Source organism: Eptatretus burgeri, chromosome 3 (assembly GCF_056783735.1).
Source record: "Eptatretus burgeri isolate ZD-2024b chromosome 3, Ebu_testis_v1, whole genome shotgun sequence".
NCBI lineage: Eukaryota > Metazoa > Chordata > Myxini > Myxiniformes > Myxinidae > Eptatretus > Eptatretus burgeri.
The window spans coordinates 105,837,412-105,855,410 of record NC_140963.1 but is presented as its reverse complement, the minus strand read 5'-3'; the positions used below and the strand labels follow the sequence as shown (position 1 = coordinate 105,855,410).

General features: G+C 45.6%; 1 protein-coding gene and 1 pseudogene across 1 annotated transcript in view; one reads left to right on the top strand and one right to left on the bottom strand.

Moving 5' to 3' along the window:
* Nucleotides 1–707: 707 nt before the first annotated feature.
* LOC147030592 (E3 SUMO-protein ligase PIAS2-like) overlaps nucleotides 708–17,999 on the top strand; it is a 174,449-nt gene continuing 157,157 nt past the window's right edge. Inside the window, exon 1 of the mRNA XM_085874826.1 lies at nucleotides 708–1,023. Coding sequence (XP_085730952.1) covers nucleotides 1,000–1,023 — 24 coding nt within the window. The 5' untranslated portion in view covers nucleotides 708–999. The remainder of the gene's footprint in view (nucleotides 1,024–17,999) is intronic.
* Nucleotides 7,430–9,118, bottom strand: LOC147030593 (uncharacterized; annotated as a pseudogene).

Genomic DNA, 17,999 nt, shown 5'->3' with positions numbered 1-17,999 from the left:
CGAATGCCCTTCTCGGTTTCATCCGTCGTCGTGGGGTTCGGGAGGGAAGGTGGACGAAAATTATCGATGTAATGTGTATCGTGTGGCGCCCCCCAGTGGTGGTGGCAGATAGTATTTATTCCGTGTCAGCTGTGGAGATAACTTGCATTTTTTGCACTGCACTGTACATTTCCCCAGAGAGTGGGAAGTATGAAAGCCAACCTCCATTGTTTCAGGGGAGGTAGGTGTAAGGGGGTGGGAGTCCGGAGGGAGGCGTGAAAGGAAGCAGGAGGAGGAGTGGGATGAGTGAGAGGTGGGAAAATCCCGGCGTTGCCTAGCAACGCCGGGCACCCCTTCTCGTACATAATAAAAGGATAGTAAGAACCAGATATTAATCCTAATAACAAATATTCAAACACAATTTGAAGACGCTTTATTTCTTAAGCACGTACTAGTTAACAACGTTAAGGTTATACACCACCCAATTTGATTTAGTACTCAGAATTTTACTTTTAACACATAAGTGGGGAGGGGGGGGAATTGATAATTGTAACCAAAATATTACTTCCACTCCTGCAATCGACAAGTTCTTTCTTGGGAGATGGAAATTAAATCAGCCAAAACCGGAAGAGCGATCTTGTTAAAAAAAAAAATCTTTCTTAATCTTTCCTCATGAATCTTTCTTATTCATTCATTTAACTTTTCTTTATTTTTCAGAAATTTTGCTGGTATCTCCTCAGTTTCGCCGTTTCTGGTGGTTCTCTGTGTTCCTCATGACGATTTTAATCAAAAAGTGCCGAGTAAATGAAATATCGGTCGAACGCCTCACATCGGTTCACTTCCACTCGATTGGCGGACGTTGTTGAGCGAATTTACCAGAGACGAGATATAATTGGGAAAAAAAAACCAAACATTATTTTTTTCACATCTGCGGACGTTTGGAGGTTAACATTTTTATCTTCCACCGAGGAACAGTTGGCGCCATCTGTTGCTGTGAATGGCTAACTGCCGCCAACGACCATGAGCGACCTGGCGGAACTAAAGGTAAATGATCGTACGTTACAAAACGGCAATGAAAGTGGGTTGGAATTTAAAAACGGGCATCAAAAGTGTGTTGGAAATTAAGGAAATAATGATTTAAAAATGAAGTGTTGAAAAGAAAATTGTGGGTTTTCCTCAGGAGGTTGTTGTGGTTGGTGTGGTAACGGTGTTAGGCCGTGATGGCCGGGCCGGGCTCCGCTCGGCGATTCGGGTCCCAGCGGCCAAATGGTTTCGTTATTTCTCTGAGGATTTGAAATGTCCCAACGGTTTTCGAGGAGGGGGGGGGGGACGGTGAAAGATGATGTGGAACGGCCAAATGCTTCCTTGTCTTGTGTTTCATCCATGATTGTGTTTTATTACTGAATGTTTGTTGTTTTTGATGAATATTAAATAATAGACCGGCCGTTTGTGCTTGGATAGTTTGAATGTTCAAACGGTCAAACCATTCGTCGGCTTTCCATTGTATTTCGGAGCAAATGACCGCTCACTTCCTTCTCTAATGTTGTTGCTCATTCAGTGTAATGTCTCATTTTGAACATCCTCCCTCCTCCCTCCTCCCTCCTCCCTCCTCCCTCCTCCCTTCTCCCTCCTCCCTCCGCCCCCGTGTGAGGAATCTTACAACAACAAGTCTCATGTTCTTCGGGTAACATTTCCCTTTTACATACGTGGCGAGTTGTAAGTGATGCAAATCCCCCCAAATGGGGGGGAAAAAACTCCATCGACACGTTGTCAGTGGTACAGATTGCTGAGGTTGCTGTTGATTGGCGAGCTATACTTGTGGCTGATCACAGGGGTGGACCCTTCCTTTGGCAAACCACTCCCCCCCCCCCCCCCCGGCGATGAATAATAATTAAAAAAAATTTAATACACAGAAAACGTATTGTTACGGATTTGGAAACCTTGTGCACACAAACGGCCAGAGTCCCCGTAGCTTAGTTATTTTGATAAGTATGTGTGTAGTTAGAATCCCCCCTTCTGTCTAATGGGAATTTCGTGTGTGCCCAAGGAGTTATTTTTAGTTAGGTTTTTACAATAACAACAACAACTCCACCGTCCCTCACTTACCCAGTCGCCATTGCCCACGTGTTTTTGGTTGAGGGCGTGGGCGGAGCCTCCGTCGCTTCCGATCGAGGCTCCGCTCCAAGGAAGGACATGGACCGTTTCCTTCAGCCAATGAGTGAAGGGCGAGCACCACACGCACGCCCCAGCCAATCGGGAGGCTGACCACGAGTCGTCCGACAACCCCTCGTCCAATCAGGAGGCGAGTGGCGAGGAAAAAAAACCTCCCACCTGAAGAGGAAAATAGAGATGAGAGGACGACAGACAGGAGTCTTGGGGGCGATTGCGGTGCGGTCTGTGGTCGTGGTTGAGCGGTCTGCAGTCTTGGTGCTTAGCACGCCAAGGTCGTGGGTTTGAGTCCTACCGTGGTGGTTTGGGTTGGTGTGACCGCACGAGGCAGGACAGGCACCCCGGCCCAGCTCTACCGACTAAAGACCCACGGGGTCCAGTTTCTTGTGTGTGTGTGTGTGTGTGTGTGTGTGTGTGTGTGTGTGTGTGTGTGTGTGTGTGTGTGTGTGTGTGTGTGTGTGTGTGTGTGTGTGTGTGTGTGTGTGTGTCCGTGAGCCCCGTCTGTAAGTAGAATCGTGAGTGCCTTGTTCATTGTACATTACATTTCTTCATATTCAGATAACTCTTCTCCTTGTGTGCGCCCCTTCCCCCCTGATAAATAAACCCCTGTTAAATGTACCAGCTCGTTTTCTGTGCTTTCTTTCATTGGCCTAGCATCGTGCGTATTGAGAAATAGTAAGGCCGTTCGGGCCGGTAAGTTGTCATTTGGAGCGACAGATCTTGGTAATCCCTGCTCGGTTTACACCGGGATCAGGCTTGGTAAACGGTCCGTCGAGGGTGTGGTTTTCCCCGGTAGTTGGACGATGTGGGTGTTCAGGTTTATTGAAATTGGGCAATTAACCCTACCCCACACCGTCAAAATATTGGCGACAACGGTCCGCTAAGGGACCCGTGAACTCTCAGATTTATCCGAGACTCTTCTTCTTCTTTCGGCTGCTCCCGTTAGGGGTCGCCACAGCGCATCATCCGTATGATCCGCATCGTGATTTGGCACATGTTTTACGCCGGATGCCCTTCCTGACGCAACCCTGGTCGCCTCTTACGACACAGGGATATGGTACACCCATTTTAACCGGGGTATACACCGGCCCAGTACACTGGTACTCACTTCGCGACCTCGGAAGGATGACAGGCTGAGTCAACCCCCTGGTGTATTAATTCAGTGGCTCAACGGGGCTTGAACTCAGGACCTTTTGGATTCCAAGCCGCTGCCCTAACCACTGCGCCAACACCAGGCTTTTCAGAGACTCACGACCTAAATTCCGGGTGTTCGGTGGGAGACTACTCTCCTGCTCCACCGAGTGGTCGTTTATCGCCGCTGGAGCCCGGCCCACAACAATATATCATGTTTGCTAGTAAAATTTCAAGCAGATCACAGTACTGTACCTGTAGTAAGCAAATTGGAAATGTGAAAAATGCAGGACATTAAAAATTCATCAAACCGGTGTTTGTAGGCTTGTGGGTTTTAGACGGGCAAACCCAAGGAAAAAACTAACATTTTTCCAGTTAAGGTTTTCTCAGTGGATTCATCATCCTGAACCCATACTTGCCGACCCTTTTTGAAGGAAAAGCAGTAGGCTGGCGTGCGACGCAGTCCACCACCAAAATTTTCCAAAAAAAATGAAGCAAAATGGTGCAATCTCCTGCATTTTGAGACCACAGTTAGCTGAAATATATCGACATATTTTTAGAGTGAAAAAGAGAAAACTTAACATTGTTGTTCTACTCACCAATCTTTATTTTTCCAAGACATCATGATCATCAGTCACGTTTCCATAAATTACTCACTGTCTAAGCTCTACATGTCTACATGTATGTACCCATACATGTACACAAGAGTTTACATAAACTCACTGATACATCTTTATGAATGAAATGACTGGCCATTCTGATTTCATAACATATTTACAGTTTTCAGGTTTGAACAGTTAAGATGCACATTTAGCTATTCAGAGCCTGTAGGTGGCAGATTTGGCCTTCTTAAGAAGGTCGGCATCTGGCTTCCACGAGAAGCAGCTCACTCCATCCGGCTCGCACTGGCTGGAAGGCTATTTTTGATGTGGTTGCCACCACGCAGGTGTTGCTCATGTGTTTCCCCGTGCTGATGTGGCGACTCAAGTCGTTGTATCCCCCATGACTGATGGAGAAGTCTGATCGACACATATCACAGAAGGCATGTCCGTCTCCCTTACGCGAAGCCTTGATACACTTGAACTCTGTTGTCCATCTTGGCTTAAACTTGTTGGCCCAGCGTGGGGGTGGTTTTTTTTTTTCTTTTCTGGTGTTTGCATTGTTGTGGTGCACTGAAGCGATGAGTACTCTCTGTTAACTGCAGTCTTTGATAATGAATGGAAAATGGCGCGTTGTCTTGAAATGAATGCCCGCTGTTTCCTGTCATCCCATTGGTCATGCTTAGTTTGGAAGCAATAACCAATCGCTGACTAGATAAGAAATCAAGGTCAGGCACGAGTTTTGTAGAATGTAGAAGCAGCCGCGTGTAATACGATCTTGGCAGTGAGAAACGAACGCAAAACTGAAAAAACACAACTCTTTATTTTTTTCCAATAACAATTTCCAAATGTGGTTTGTCTGATTAACAAAATCGGTATGCTTTGGGAGCTATAGAAAATCGGTAGGGTTGGTAGGTACGCATACCATTTGATATTAGCTTGGGGACCACCCAGAATTTTGCCTCAAATTCAAGATGGCGGCCAAAATCCAAAATTGCCGCCAAAATTACCTTTAGGAGAATTATACTGCCTCGTAGTGTTTTCTCGGTGGTTCCTCCATTCCAAACCTATGACCTTTGTTATTAGCTTGGAGGGCACCCAGGATTTGGCCTCAAATGCAAGATGGCCACGAAAAACCAAAATTGCCACCAAAATTACCTCAAAATTGAATGAATAAGGGTTCTCTTTTCCTGTTATATTAACTTTTTGTACCTAATTTGGGGTTTATAATGGTACCGGAAATTGATTTTGGGGTCTAGCATACTCAACCGAGCTTTATTATCATGTAAATATGACATTCTCACTCAAAACAGGCCACAAAATGTAAATTGAAATAATATTAACCGCATTTTCTGGTCATCCTACAGTTCAATTCACCAACAAAATGGGCGATACAAACACATAATTAAGATTGAACTGCAAATCCAGAGTTAATGTTCATTCACTATTATCCAAGTCACTGTCCGTCTGCGAGTCAGATGAGTGGACTGCTCTAATACTGCCAGAAGAGGTAGCCGACTGCTCTTCAATGCTGTCGCTGTCCCCTCCTGTGTTGTCGTCTCCTTTGTCCTCACTATGACTGGGTCTCTGACTGACTATGACTTCTTTGATAATTAATGATAATTAATGTCACCTGCTTGATCGGAAATGATTTGAATGCTTTTTCAAATTGATTTCGATAATACAAGGCTGTGAATTGTATTACTAAATGACAAACAGCAAATGGAAACCTTGCGTAGCTTTACTATAAATAAATGTATATTTACCTGGTGTTAACCTTTTTCTGCTGCTCGTCACCGAAAGGCTTGGTGGGAATTGGGGGCAGATGAACCATTTTGGCTGAATACCATTTTCCGTTTCTTCCCAACCTCTGTGTTTCATGGAAGGATACTCAATATCTTGTTTCAGACATTGATACTGTTGTGGGTCGGGGGTCGGTGGCGAGGATGACCGCCAGGTGGAGCAGTGGAGCCGTCTCCCACCGAACACCCTGAATTGTAGGTCGTAACCTTCAGACAACTCCGAAGGTCACGGGTCACTTTAGGACAGTGATTGCCAATTCTCTGACTGCGTGGGGTAGGGTTAATAGCCAAATTTCAATATAATCTAAGTACCCACGTCGTCAAATTACCGGGGAAGTCACACCCTCAACGGACTCTGTCGAATCGGGTCGCTCAAGCGACCTCGGTCCGGTGTAACCGAGCGGAATAACCGAAGTCCGTCGGTCCAAACGACAACCTACAGCCCAATTGGCTTTCTGGTTCTCAAGCACAAACCATGCTGGGTCAATAATAGAAAGCATGACAACAAGCTGGTACATTGAACAATCGGGGTTTATTTATAATGGGGCAGGGGCGCACAAAGAGCAGAGTTAAAACCGAATATGAAAAATGCAATTTATATACAAACAAACACTGAGCAATTTCTACTTAAGGACGGGGCCCATGGACACACACACACACACACACACACACACACACACACACACACACACACACACACACACACACACACACACACACACACACACACACACACACACACACACACACAAACACACACATACACACACACATACACACACATACACATATACACACACACATACACACATACACACATACACACATACATATACACACATATACACACACATACACACACATACACACACATACACACACATACACACACATACACACACATACACACACATACACACACATACACACACATACACACACATACACACACATACACACACATACACACACATACACACACATACACACACATACACACACATACACACACATACACACACATACACACACATACACACACATACACACACATACACACACATACACACACATACACACACATACACACACATACACACACATACCCACACCCAAAAGAAATGGACCCCGTCGGGTCTTTATTGGACCCTCCAGCCGAGGAGGATAGGTCGGCTGGGGAGTCAAGATCTGGCCGGGTACCTGTCCGCCTCGTGCGGTCACACCGGACTCTAACCCACCACGGTGGGACTCGAACCCACAACCCGGAATGCACCGAGCCCATCCTGGCTGCTCGACCACCACAAGGAGCCCCGCAAAAGGCTACAAACCACGACCGCTGACGACGACGACTCTAACGACGCACACCAAAAGCAATCGCGACAATGACTCTCACGATGCACACCAAGAGCAATGGCCATGATGACTGTTCTACACTCTTCTTGACGACCACTCTCCTCCTGATTGGACGGTTGCGTCACGCGATTCGCCAGCCGTCCCTCATTGGACAGGCCCACGGTAGCGGAGCAACTCCCACCCTCCTGGGTGGAGTCCTGATCTGAGGGGATGAGCCTCCTGATTGGACGAAGTCCAGTGGGAGGAGGGAACCTCACCACTGTACGTGACACGTTGCACGTGGGCGATGGTGTGAGAACGAAGGATTGATTGGACTGACTATAAAAAGCTGACTATAAAAGAAACCCGCAGTGCACACATGAAATTAAGCCATTAGACAGAAGGACGGGACCCTGACTATAAACACATACTTATCGAAATAACTGAACTGTGGGGACTCTGGCTGTTTGTGTGCAAATGGCTGCCAGATTCATAACAACACCAGATGAAAGCTTGTAAATCGCTCCTCTTGAGGTGTTCATTGGTGCTACTCTCATCTGGCAAGCTACTTGAACTGGATTTCACTTTCTGCTTGTCGTACATTCTGATCCTTTTTGTCACATACTCTTCATGTTCACTTCCAGCATACATGCAGGTTCTAAAGAAGGTCTTAGCATCGGCGATGTCTTCAACTGAAGTGCGCGATGTGCCAAGTTGCGAGAGGAGTTGGAACTTTCCCAGTTTCTTCGTCTCCTTCAGTGGTTTTACTTTACCAACACCAAATGGAAAAGAGGTTGTATCACACCCTGTAATGCTGTGATAGGCAGGAAGTGCTTGACACATTTCGTCACCAAATCGGTCAGTTAGAGCTTTGATGCTAACATTACTTCTCATGGTCAATCTTCATCATCCAGTCTTGTAATGGTTTAATGACAGAATAAGCATCGGTCAGGAGAACAATGACATCTGTATCTGTCGCCCTGACAATTACAGGATCTGTTGACTTGGATGCATGGAGGATGAGTCTGGTGTCAGCTTCGTGGTGGTTGCAGGAGTCAAGCATCTCGATTTTGAGTTGCGTTATTAACCAAGTATTATCTTCCTCTGTCACAGTTGGTGGAACTTTCAGCTTTGATCTCGCAGCATCGGTCTTGTCGTAATCGACAAGAAATCTAATCGGTTCTCTCTTTTCTGAGTTTCGCAGAAACAAGTCCCAATTTTTCCCTTTTGGCATGTCCTGTTCAGAGCTTGTGATGCGAGTTCTTCTTCCAGGTGTGCCACTGCGACATTGAGTGAGCTCCTACGTTGTGGCTGTACTGTATGAATCAAATATGATTCCCAGTTGCTGTGGTTTGGAGTCACTTGCTGGCAAGCAAAATTTCAACAGGGCTGCTGCATATTTTCCCCAACTTTGCTGAGCAGGAACAGATATCACAGCAGCCATTCCATCTATAAGCCAATTTCCTTCATGTGGCGGGTTCTCACGGACTGATTCAGACTCTTCTATGAGGTAGTTCCTCAATGCTGCTTTTGAACCATGTCTCAAATCTCTGGTGTGGCTCGAGCTCGTGGGACAGTAGTCAAGGGATATGAATGTGCCTCTTCTGGAGATGTTGCTTTGCCTACCAGTAAACCGAAGGCCTGTCTGTCTTCTTTCAGGATATTGACAACTTTTGGGTCTTTCTTGGCCTTCTCCATCCCGGTTTTGATCTAGAGTGAGGTAATGTTGTCGAAGAAATTGACTCGTTCTTCCCCACTGGCTTTGAGTCTCAAGTCAACAAATTCTTTATCTTTCTGTTCTCCAGCTTCTGCGGATGATATCAATCCTCTTACAACATCACAATCGATTTCCACACCTGTCTTCATATGACGAGCGGAACCATTCAGGAATGGGTCGAAGTATTTGTCAAGCTGAAGTACTAGATTATGAACCATATTTTCATGGTGTATTCAGGCCACTATTGTAGTCTCCTTGTGGGCTGAGGAGGTGATGATATTTAGCCTTTCCTTCAGTATAGCTCTGATCTTAGCTATGATATGACTGGTATTGACGAATGTGTCTGTTGTACTCTCATTGGTACTGTATCCGCCTTGCATTGGATCAACTCTGACCTTCACGTCTCGGTTGATTGTGGTCTCGGTTTTCAAATCCCCATGGATTGCAGTGAAGGGCTCACAATACAATGGCACACCATCTGGAAATTTCTCCCTCCCCCAGGTCCCATAATTCTTGCTCAGCCCCTAAACCCTGCTTTCCGAGAACGGAACATTCTGGGGGACAAATAAGACAAAATATCAATTTTGAGGTAATTTTGCTGGCCATTTTAGTTTTTGTGGCCATCTTGCATTTGAGGCCAAATCCTGGGTGCCCTCCAAGCTAATAACAAAGGACATAGGTTTGGAATGGCGGAACCACTGAGAAAACTTTGACAGGAAAACCTAAGAGGTAGTTTGAATAGAATTAAGATGATTTTGATGGCCATTTTGGTGGCTATCTTGGATTTGAGGTCAAATCCTGGGTGGCCCTCAAGCTAATTTTAAAGGCTATAGGTCCAGTATGCCGGCACTGCTGAGAAAAATTTGACAGGAAAAACTATAAGGCAGTATAATTAATAAACCGAATTAATTTAATTTTGGCAGCCAATTTGATTTTTGGCCAAATCCTGGGTGGCTCCCAAGCTCATCTCAAACGATATATGTCCAGCATGATAGAACCACTGAAAAATCCTTGACAGGAAACGCTACGAGGCAGTATAAATCTCCTAAAGGTAATTTTGGCGGAAATTTTGGATTTTGGCCGCCATCTTGAATTTGAGGCAAAATTCTGGGTGGCCCCTAAGCTAATATTAAATTGGTATGGGTTCAGGATGATGAATCCACTGAGAAAACCTTGACTGGAAAAAATGTTCGTTTTTCCTTGGGTTTGCCCTGTCTATTTGTTACCTCCACCACCGAAGGTGAAGGACATTTTGTTTTCACCCCTTTCTGTCTGTTTGTCTGTGTGCAGATATCTCAAGAAGTTGTGCACGGATCTAGATGAAATTTTGAGGGCAGATTGGGTATGTGACAAGGACGAACTGATTAGATTTTGGTGAATATCTGGTTCTGGATCCGGATCCAACTACTGTACTATAATTTTTTGAGAGATCGGGCTAAACCGATATATAACACGATATCTCAAAAATGTTATGGTGGGTATTATTATGGTGGTGGGTAAAAAAAAAAAAATTATGATAATGGTGGGTGGTTACACCTACTATTGGTCTGGTCGCTCTGATGGTTACCATACCCAAGGAGTTGCTGCAGCTGTATCCAATAAGCTGACCCCAATGATAATTGAGGTAACACCGGTCAACGAGCGTATTATGAGATTAAGGATTTGTCACTCCTTAGGTGTCATTTCCCTGTTCTCCGTTTATGCTCCGACTGAGGCGAGTGATCTCACCGTGAAGGATGCATTCTACGCCACACTCGAGTCTGTGGTTGATCAGTGCCCCAGACGCGATACACTTCTAGTCTTGGGGGATTTCAATGCATCGACTGGAACTGATAGGGACGGTTATGAGGTGTGTGTTGGTCCCCATGGGTCAGGAACTATGAACCAGAATAGCACTAAGCTCCTTGACTTTGCAAGAAGTCATGGACTTAGGGTGGCTGGTTCATGGTTTCAGCGCCCACAAGCTCATCGCTGGACTTGGTATTCCAACGCTGGCGGTGTGGCAAAGGAGATTGACCATGTCCTCATTGACGGTCGTTGGAGGATGATCCAGAACTGCAGGGTCTACCGGAGTGCTCAGTTCCTCAATACTGACCACAGGCTTGTTGTAGCAACTCTAAAGCTGCACCTTAAATCCTGGAGAATGGTACCATCCCAGCCTAGGCTGGATGTTGCCAAGCTCAGGGATGAGAGAGTAGTTGAGGAGTTTGCGAACAGGCTGAGTGGACACTTGGGGGGTCTGGGTGCTTTGGGGGGTTCTGAAGAGTTGTGGAGCGCCTTCAAGACCACCGTCCTTGATGTTGCTGGTGGATGCCTTGGAGCTCACCGCAGGGCAAAGAAGAATTTTGTCTCTCAAGGGACACTGGATACCATTGACCAGAGTCGCAGGGCCAGGCTGAATGGCAGAGCTGAGCTGTTCAGGGAGCTGAGGCATAAAACTGTACGTGCACTGAGGGTGGACAAGGAGGCCTATGTGCGAGGAATCTATGAGGGGGTAGAGCATCACCTGTGGACAGGTGATTCTCGTCCCGCTTACAGGGGAATTCGCGCATTACGTTCATCCAAGCCCATCCCTCGGAGCACTACAGTTCGAGCAGAGAGTGGTAGGCTCTTGACAGAGGAGTCTGAAGTGAAGGCCCGCTGGGCCGGTTACTTTGAGCGGTTGTACCAGGCTGATCCCCCAACTGTCGAGTTGGACGTCAAGGGTGTTACAATCCCTGTTGCTGACCCTCGAATCAACTGTGGTCCACCTACGCTTGTGGAAACGGTCTGCGGTGAACCAGTTGAAACGGGGCAAAGCTCCAGGGATCTGTGGCATCCATGCTGAACTTCTCAAGGCTGGTGGAAATGCTGCACTCGTGTCATTGCATGCAGTTTTGTGCTCTGCCTGGAACACAGGCATCATCCCAACTGACTGGAAGAGGGGCCTTGTTGTCCCTCTCTGGAAAGGGAAGGGTGATCGCCAAGACTGCAACAACTACCGAGGGGTGACGCTGCTCTCAGTGCCGGGCAAGGTCTTTGCTCGGATAATTCTCGATAGGGTTCGCCACCATCTGCTTGAGCACCAGCGTCCAGAGCAGTCAGGCTTTACACCAAAGAGGTCAACGATTGACCGTATCCTTGCACTTCGTGTCCTCACCGAACGCAGACGAGAGTTTCGGCAGGGGCTGCTTGCAGCCTATGTTGATCTCTGTAAAGCGTTCGATTCAGTGAATCGGGATGTCCTCTGGAGGATTCTTGGTCTTCATGGGGTGCCACCAAAACTGATCGATCTGATGTCTGAACTCTACTCTGGTACTGAGAGTGCTGTGAAGTGTGGTGGTACCATCTCTGACTTATTTCCAGTTGTTACTGGAGTTCGTCAGGGATGTGTACTTGCCCCCACACTTTTCAGCACTTGTATGGACTGGATTCTAGGGAGGATGTCGGAGAGATCAAGTTGCGGTGCGTCATTTGGGAATGTCAAGATCTCGGACCTTGACTTTGCAGATGATGCAGTCATCTTTGCGGAGACTTTAGACATCCTCTTAGGGGCCCTCGAGGTGCTGAATGAGGAGTCGGAGCCGTTGGGATTACGGGTTTCTTGGGTCAAAACTAAGATCCAGGCTTTCGGTGACATCTTGGATGCTGCTGTCCTGTCTGTGTCTGTTTGTGGTGAGGATGTTGAGGTCGTGGAGAGATTCACTTACCTTGGCAGTGATATTCATGTTTCTGCTGGCTGCGAGTCAGAGGTCAATAGACGTCTGGGTCGGGCTTGGGGAGTCATGGATTCACTGGATCATGGGGTGTGGCGCTGCCGGTACCTGTGCGGGAGGACGAAAGTCCGAGTCTTCAGGTCCTTGGTACTTCCAGTCTTGCTCTATGGGTGCGAGACTTGGACTCTGACCAAGGATCTGAGACGGAGACTTAATTCCTTTGGTACCAGGTCTCTTCGGAGAATCCTTGGCTATCGCTGGTCGGATTTTGTGTCCAACGAGCGGTTGCTGAGAGAGACTCGGATGAGATTTGTTACCTGCATAGTCCGTGAGCGTCAGTTGCGGCTGTATGGACATGTGGCTCGTTTTCCTGACTCTGATCCTGCTCACCAGATTCTCTCAGCGAGGGAGTCTCATGAGTGGAGGAGGCCAGTGGATCGACCACGTGCCTCATGGTTGCAACAGGTTGACCATCATCTCAAGGAGATGGGGATGGGCCTGGCATCTGCCTGGGGGATGGCCAGACGGAGGCCCCTGGAGTACCGGCGGAAAGTGGATGCAGCGACGTGCTGTTCTGGCACATGCTCCCATACCTGACCTGACCTGATCTCAAAAAGTTGTGGAGAGATTCGGACGAAACTTGGTGGATATGTTGGGTGTGTGACGAGGACGAATTGATTCGATTTTGGTGAAAATCTGGATCCGACTACTAGAATTTTTTTCAGTAATTCTTCACCATTAAGACATCGGGCCAAAAACAATATATAGCACGATATCTCAAAAAGTTGTGGTCAGATTCGGACGAAACTTGGTGGATATGTTGGGTGTGTGACAAGGACAAATTGATTCAATTTTGGTGAAGATCCGAATCCTGATCTGGATACAATAATTATTTGATTTTTTAGTGATTCTTCACCATTGCGAGAGAGGGCCAACAACGATATAGTACTGTATAGCATGATATTTCAAAAATGTATTGGGCTTGATATGTTCTCCTGGATCAGGCATTACGTTATGTGGCGGAGGCACGCGCTCTTCCGAGTGCCCTTCGAGTTTGTTTGTGTGTTTGTTTTTCAGGCTACCCTACAGTTCTGGATAAATTGCATCCAGACTTGCAACATAGGATCAGCATGACCCCAATTGATGTATAGGGGTATTTTTATCTTTGCCAGTGGTCTTGGGGGTTATGCAAATTCTCTATGTAAATGTGTATCGTGTAGCGCCACATCCAGGTGGAGGAGGGTATTGCAAGTCTCACCATTTACAGTGCAGTATTCCAGTCCCCACGTTTTGCAGTGTAATGAGGTGTTTTGAATTGTATACAGTAGGTATGTTTTTGATTCATGCACATAACCCAGGTTATTTATTTTTCCTATACGGAGCTGTCACTTGCCTATACACCACCCAAAAAGAGGTATGTGTCAGAAAAATGTGTTGCATGCTTGAAACAAGACTGCCCGTCGGGTGGGTACTCTGCCAGTACAACAAACCACAGAGAAAACATCACCAGGAAGAATTTTCAAAAAGGTAACAGAAAACCATGTCAAGGAACGCTTGGCGATTGCACGACGTCATTTCCGTGGTGACGTTTGTTTTTCCTGCCCCTTAACTATTTAATGGAGGAGATTAACTTTTCAGAAGGCCTGTGAATACAGTACAGTAATGCAATTAACTTTCTATGAAATGAATGAAAGTGTTCACCCATATAGCGCGTCAAGCTACTATCGTGGCCGAGATGTGTATGCATATGAGTTTAAACTGACGCCAACCCAAAGAATGAATCATGACCTTTCCTACAATGCATAATGCCCTGGTAACTGATGAAAATGGATAAAGCTGATGATAAAAAAAGCATTTCTGGGATCGTGCTACCGTGCTTTATATTTGATGACTCTTGAGGAGAAATAAAAACTAAAAAAACTAACAGTTTACTCTCAGCAGCTACTTCAAGCCATCAACATCTGCTTCATCCACCGACGAACCCATGCCAAGCACATCATCAGCTCTGCCTCCTCCGACCTCCTCTCACCTCCTCCCATTAACTACCACTTCCACCACCTCCCTCCTTGTAATGTTATGCTGTGTTCCTGCTCCGTGTTTATGTTCGGTTCCATGTACGATGACATAACGATGGTTTTAGTTCCGAGTTACCATCTTTATTATTAGGTAAATGATAATACAGGTATAATGTCACTTGAAACTAAAACCATTGTTATATCATCGTACTGGTATTTCAACTCTCACAATGGCAGCCCCTACCCTAGCTGTCACGCAGGACAGACCGCCCTCCCCGCACCTCTCTTAGTATGCCAGTGTCTGTTCAGGACTCATTTCAAATGTTCACTTGCAGTCTTTAGAATCATCTCGGTGATTGCGAGGCAAGTCAAACTGACTGACATGGCCAGGACTTGATGGACGAGTGACCTCGTCCGTAAAGTGGGTTAAAAAGAAAATCCCCATTATTGTGCTTTTTGTAACCCTTGTAGGAGTAAGCAAGGGGTTGCGGAAACCAATTACCATGACGGGTGGGCCGTGTACCTGTGTTCAGTGTTGTAGTACCTACAGGCTTTTTATGGCCTTTCTGATGAGATATCTCGGTGGCTAAAACTTATGGTACGAGGTTTTGCAGAAGAAGGTGATTTTGCATGCGAGGAGAGAAGGCAGGGTGACCTTATTTTATGAGTGCCCTTGGAAATCGGTCTTGTTCTTGTGAACTTGAGCAGATACCCTCCTTTCTGGCATTACCACGAGGAAGAACAAGTGCGTGCTGAAAAGAAGTCCAAATTGTGGTTCCCCGTCTGCCTTTCTCATCAACTTTCCTTCCAATATGGGTTTTGACGATACTAAAATGAGCCTGCGTGTTTTCAGAAACAAAAGCGGCCAAACCCGTGTCATGCATGTCACTTGGCATACAAGGTTTTATAAGTCCTAACTAGCACTTGCCCCAGCCCCACTTTTTATTGTTTTGCTTCTTGCTTGCATGTAATTTTTTGGGTTTTTTTTCAAAATTCTAAGAATGGGGAAAGTGTGTGTGTGTGTGTGTGTGTGTGTGTGTGTGTGTGTGTGTGTGTGTGTGTGTGTGTGTGTGTGTGTGTGTGTGTGTGTGTGTGTGTGTGTGTGTGTGTGTGTGTGTGTGTGTGTGTGTGTGCGCGCGCACCACATACATAAATTTAGAAGGGCACTCGGTAGAGCGCATACCTCCGCCACTCAATGCCTGATCCACGAAAACATATCGGGCCCAATCAATATATTTTTGAAATATTGTGCTATTTATCGTTTTTGGCCCCATCTATCAATGGTGAAGAATCACTTTAAAAATTAAATAATTTCGTATCCAGATTCGGATTCAGATCTTCACCAAAATTGATTAGATTCATCCTTGCGACGCTCCCAATGTGTCCACCAAGTTTCATCCGAATCCGTCCACAACTTTTTGAGATATCGTGTTGAACATCGGTTTAGCCCTATCTCAATGGTGAAGAATCACTTAATTCTAGTAGTGAGATCCGGATCTGGATCTTCACCAAAATCTAATCAGTTCGTCCTCGTCACACACCCAACATGTGCACAAAATTTCATCTGAATCCGTCCACTACTTTTTGAGATATCCTGTACACAAACAAACAGACAAACAAGCAGTCATAGACTGGTACTTACGAAATCGTCAACTTGACCTTTGACGTTGTCTAATAAAAGCTGTCTCTGGAGAAGGTAGCGACGCAAACCAGAAGTTTCTATGCTGATTCTGTACAAAACGATCAAAAATCGAACGTTTGACCTCACTGTGACCTTGACCTTTGACCGATTTTGACCAAAATCTAATCAGCGCTAGCCATCACCCTCCTGAATCGCATGGTGTAATTTGACATTGGTAGCTTCTTCCGTTCTCGAGTTATCGTGCCTACAAACAAACACACAAACAGAGGAATGAAGTCATCAATATACTTACGAAATCTAAAGATTTCGTAAGTAACAAACAGACAGAAAGGGATGAAAACATAACCTCCTTCACCTTCGGTGGTGGAGCTAATAAGCTTCGAGGAGTGTTTCTCGGCCGTATTTTCCAGACGACCCACCCATCCTGGTATTTGGTTTCTGCAGCCCCTTGTTTATTCCTACAAAGGGTGACAAAAACAAAGTAATGGGGATTTTGAAAAAAAACACTTTACTGTGGAAAATACTGGATTTATTCAAGTGGAGGGGTTTTTTTGGGTTTTTTTAAACCCATATGGGGACTTGGCTTGACTCATTAGTGCCAACACCAACTACAGGAGTGACAAAAAGGCTGGAATCTGGGCCATTCTTTTTTCCCTTTTTTGTATGCATCAATTTGGGGACTCGTCTTACTCGGCGAACTTCGTAGCTCGTTCTAAACTTCAACCAAGCCTGTTCCTGACATGGATAACAATCATTTCGTCTCTTGCAAAAGTCACCTTCAGTATTTCTCAGGAGTCAAGGTGGTTTTGTTGCAAAATTATTCACCATTCTCTTTGGAAAGCTTCATAAACACTTTTTATATAACATTCAACATGAAGCCAAGTCTGCCCCTCTTTCCCTGCTGATCCACAGAACAGGGAATGCATTATCCAGGCTTTGCCCCTCTTGCCCAGCGCTGCATGAACTTGTTTCATCACAAATGCTATGATTTCTCAGCATTTCGGATTCAAATGTGGATCAAAAGTAACGGCACTCTTCTCCACGCGTTCACGTATATCTGTGCAAAATTTGAAGTGACTGAAGAATCGCTTGAGAAATATCACGCCAAAATGGGTGGATGACAAAATGGGATTAATCACAAAGAACCAGCACGATTACAATAAAGTTCCACTTCCACAGAACTTTCATAAATTGCCGATTAAGTTGATGGTAAAACAGAACAGATGTTCAAGATACGCTTTATTCGACCTGATTAGCCTCATTGCAAGCGTTGTATTACACAAACGCTTCATTTCATCTCTTGAACGACTTGTTCTCGCGAGATGTGTTCTCTCAAATATATGGAAGGTCTCGTGAGAACAAGTCATTGGTATGTAACTCTTGCCTTCTGTAATGTTTGCGTAGTGGTCACCTTGTGGAATGATTATCTGAAAGATGCCTCCATCACAGAGACAAAAAAGAGAGCAGAATAAACTGCAGAAAGACACTTTATACAGAAAGAAGAAAGAGCGGAAGCCTCTTTTTCATATCTTTGACTGTGCTTATCCGCCAATCCTATTTTGGTTATGTCAGAGTAAGGTTTAGCTTTGGAGGCTCATCCAAAATAAATATTACCATGAATAGGCTTTAAAGTTATGTTTGACAATATATCAGCTGGTTCATTTGAAAGATATATCTGCTGATTCGCTTTTTTTTTTTTTTTTCCTATTTAGCATCACCGCTCACACATCCATTTAAAAAAAAATTGGGGGGGGGGGGGAAACGTCCGTCACCATGAGTCGTAGCATGCGTCTGGATCGACATCGTGCTGATGCACACGGTGAAAACAAATAGGTGAAAATGCCATTCGTTCTTTGTCATATGGGTGCCTCTTTTGTGCAAATGTGCCTGTTCACCACACTAGCCTCCTGCCTCCTTT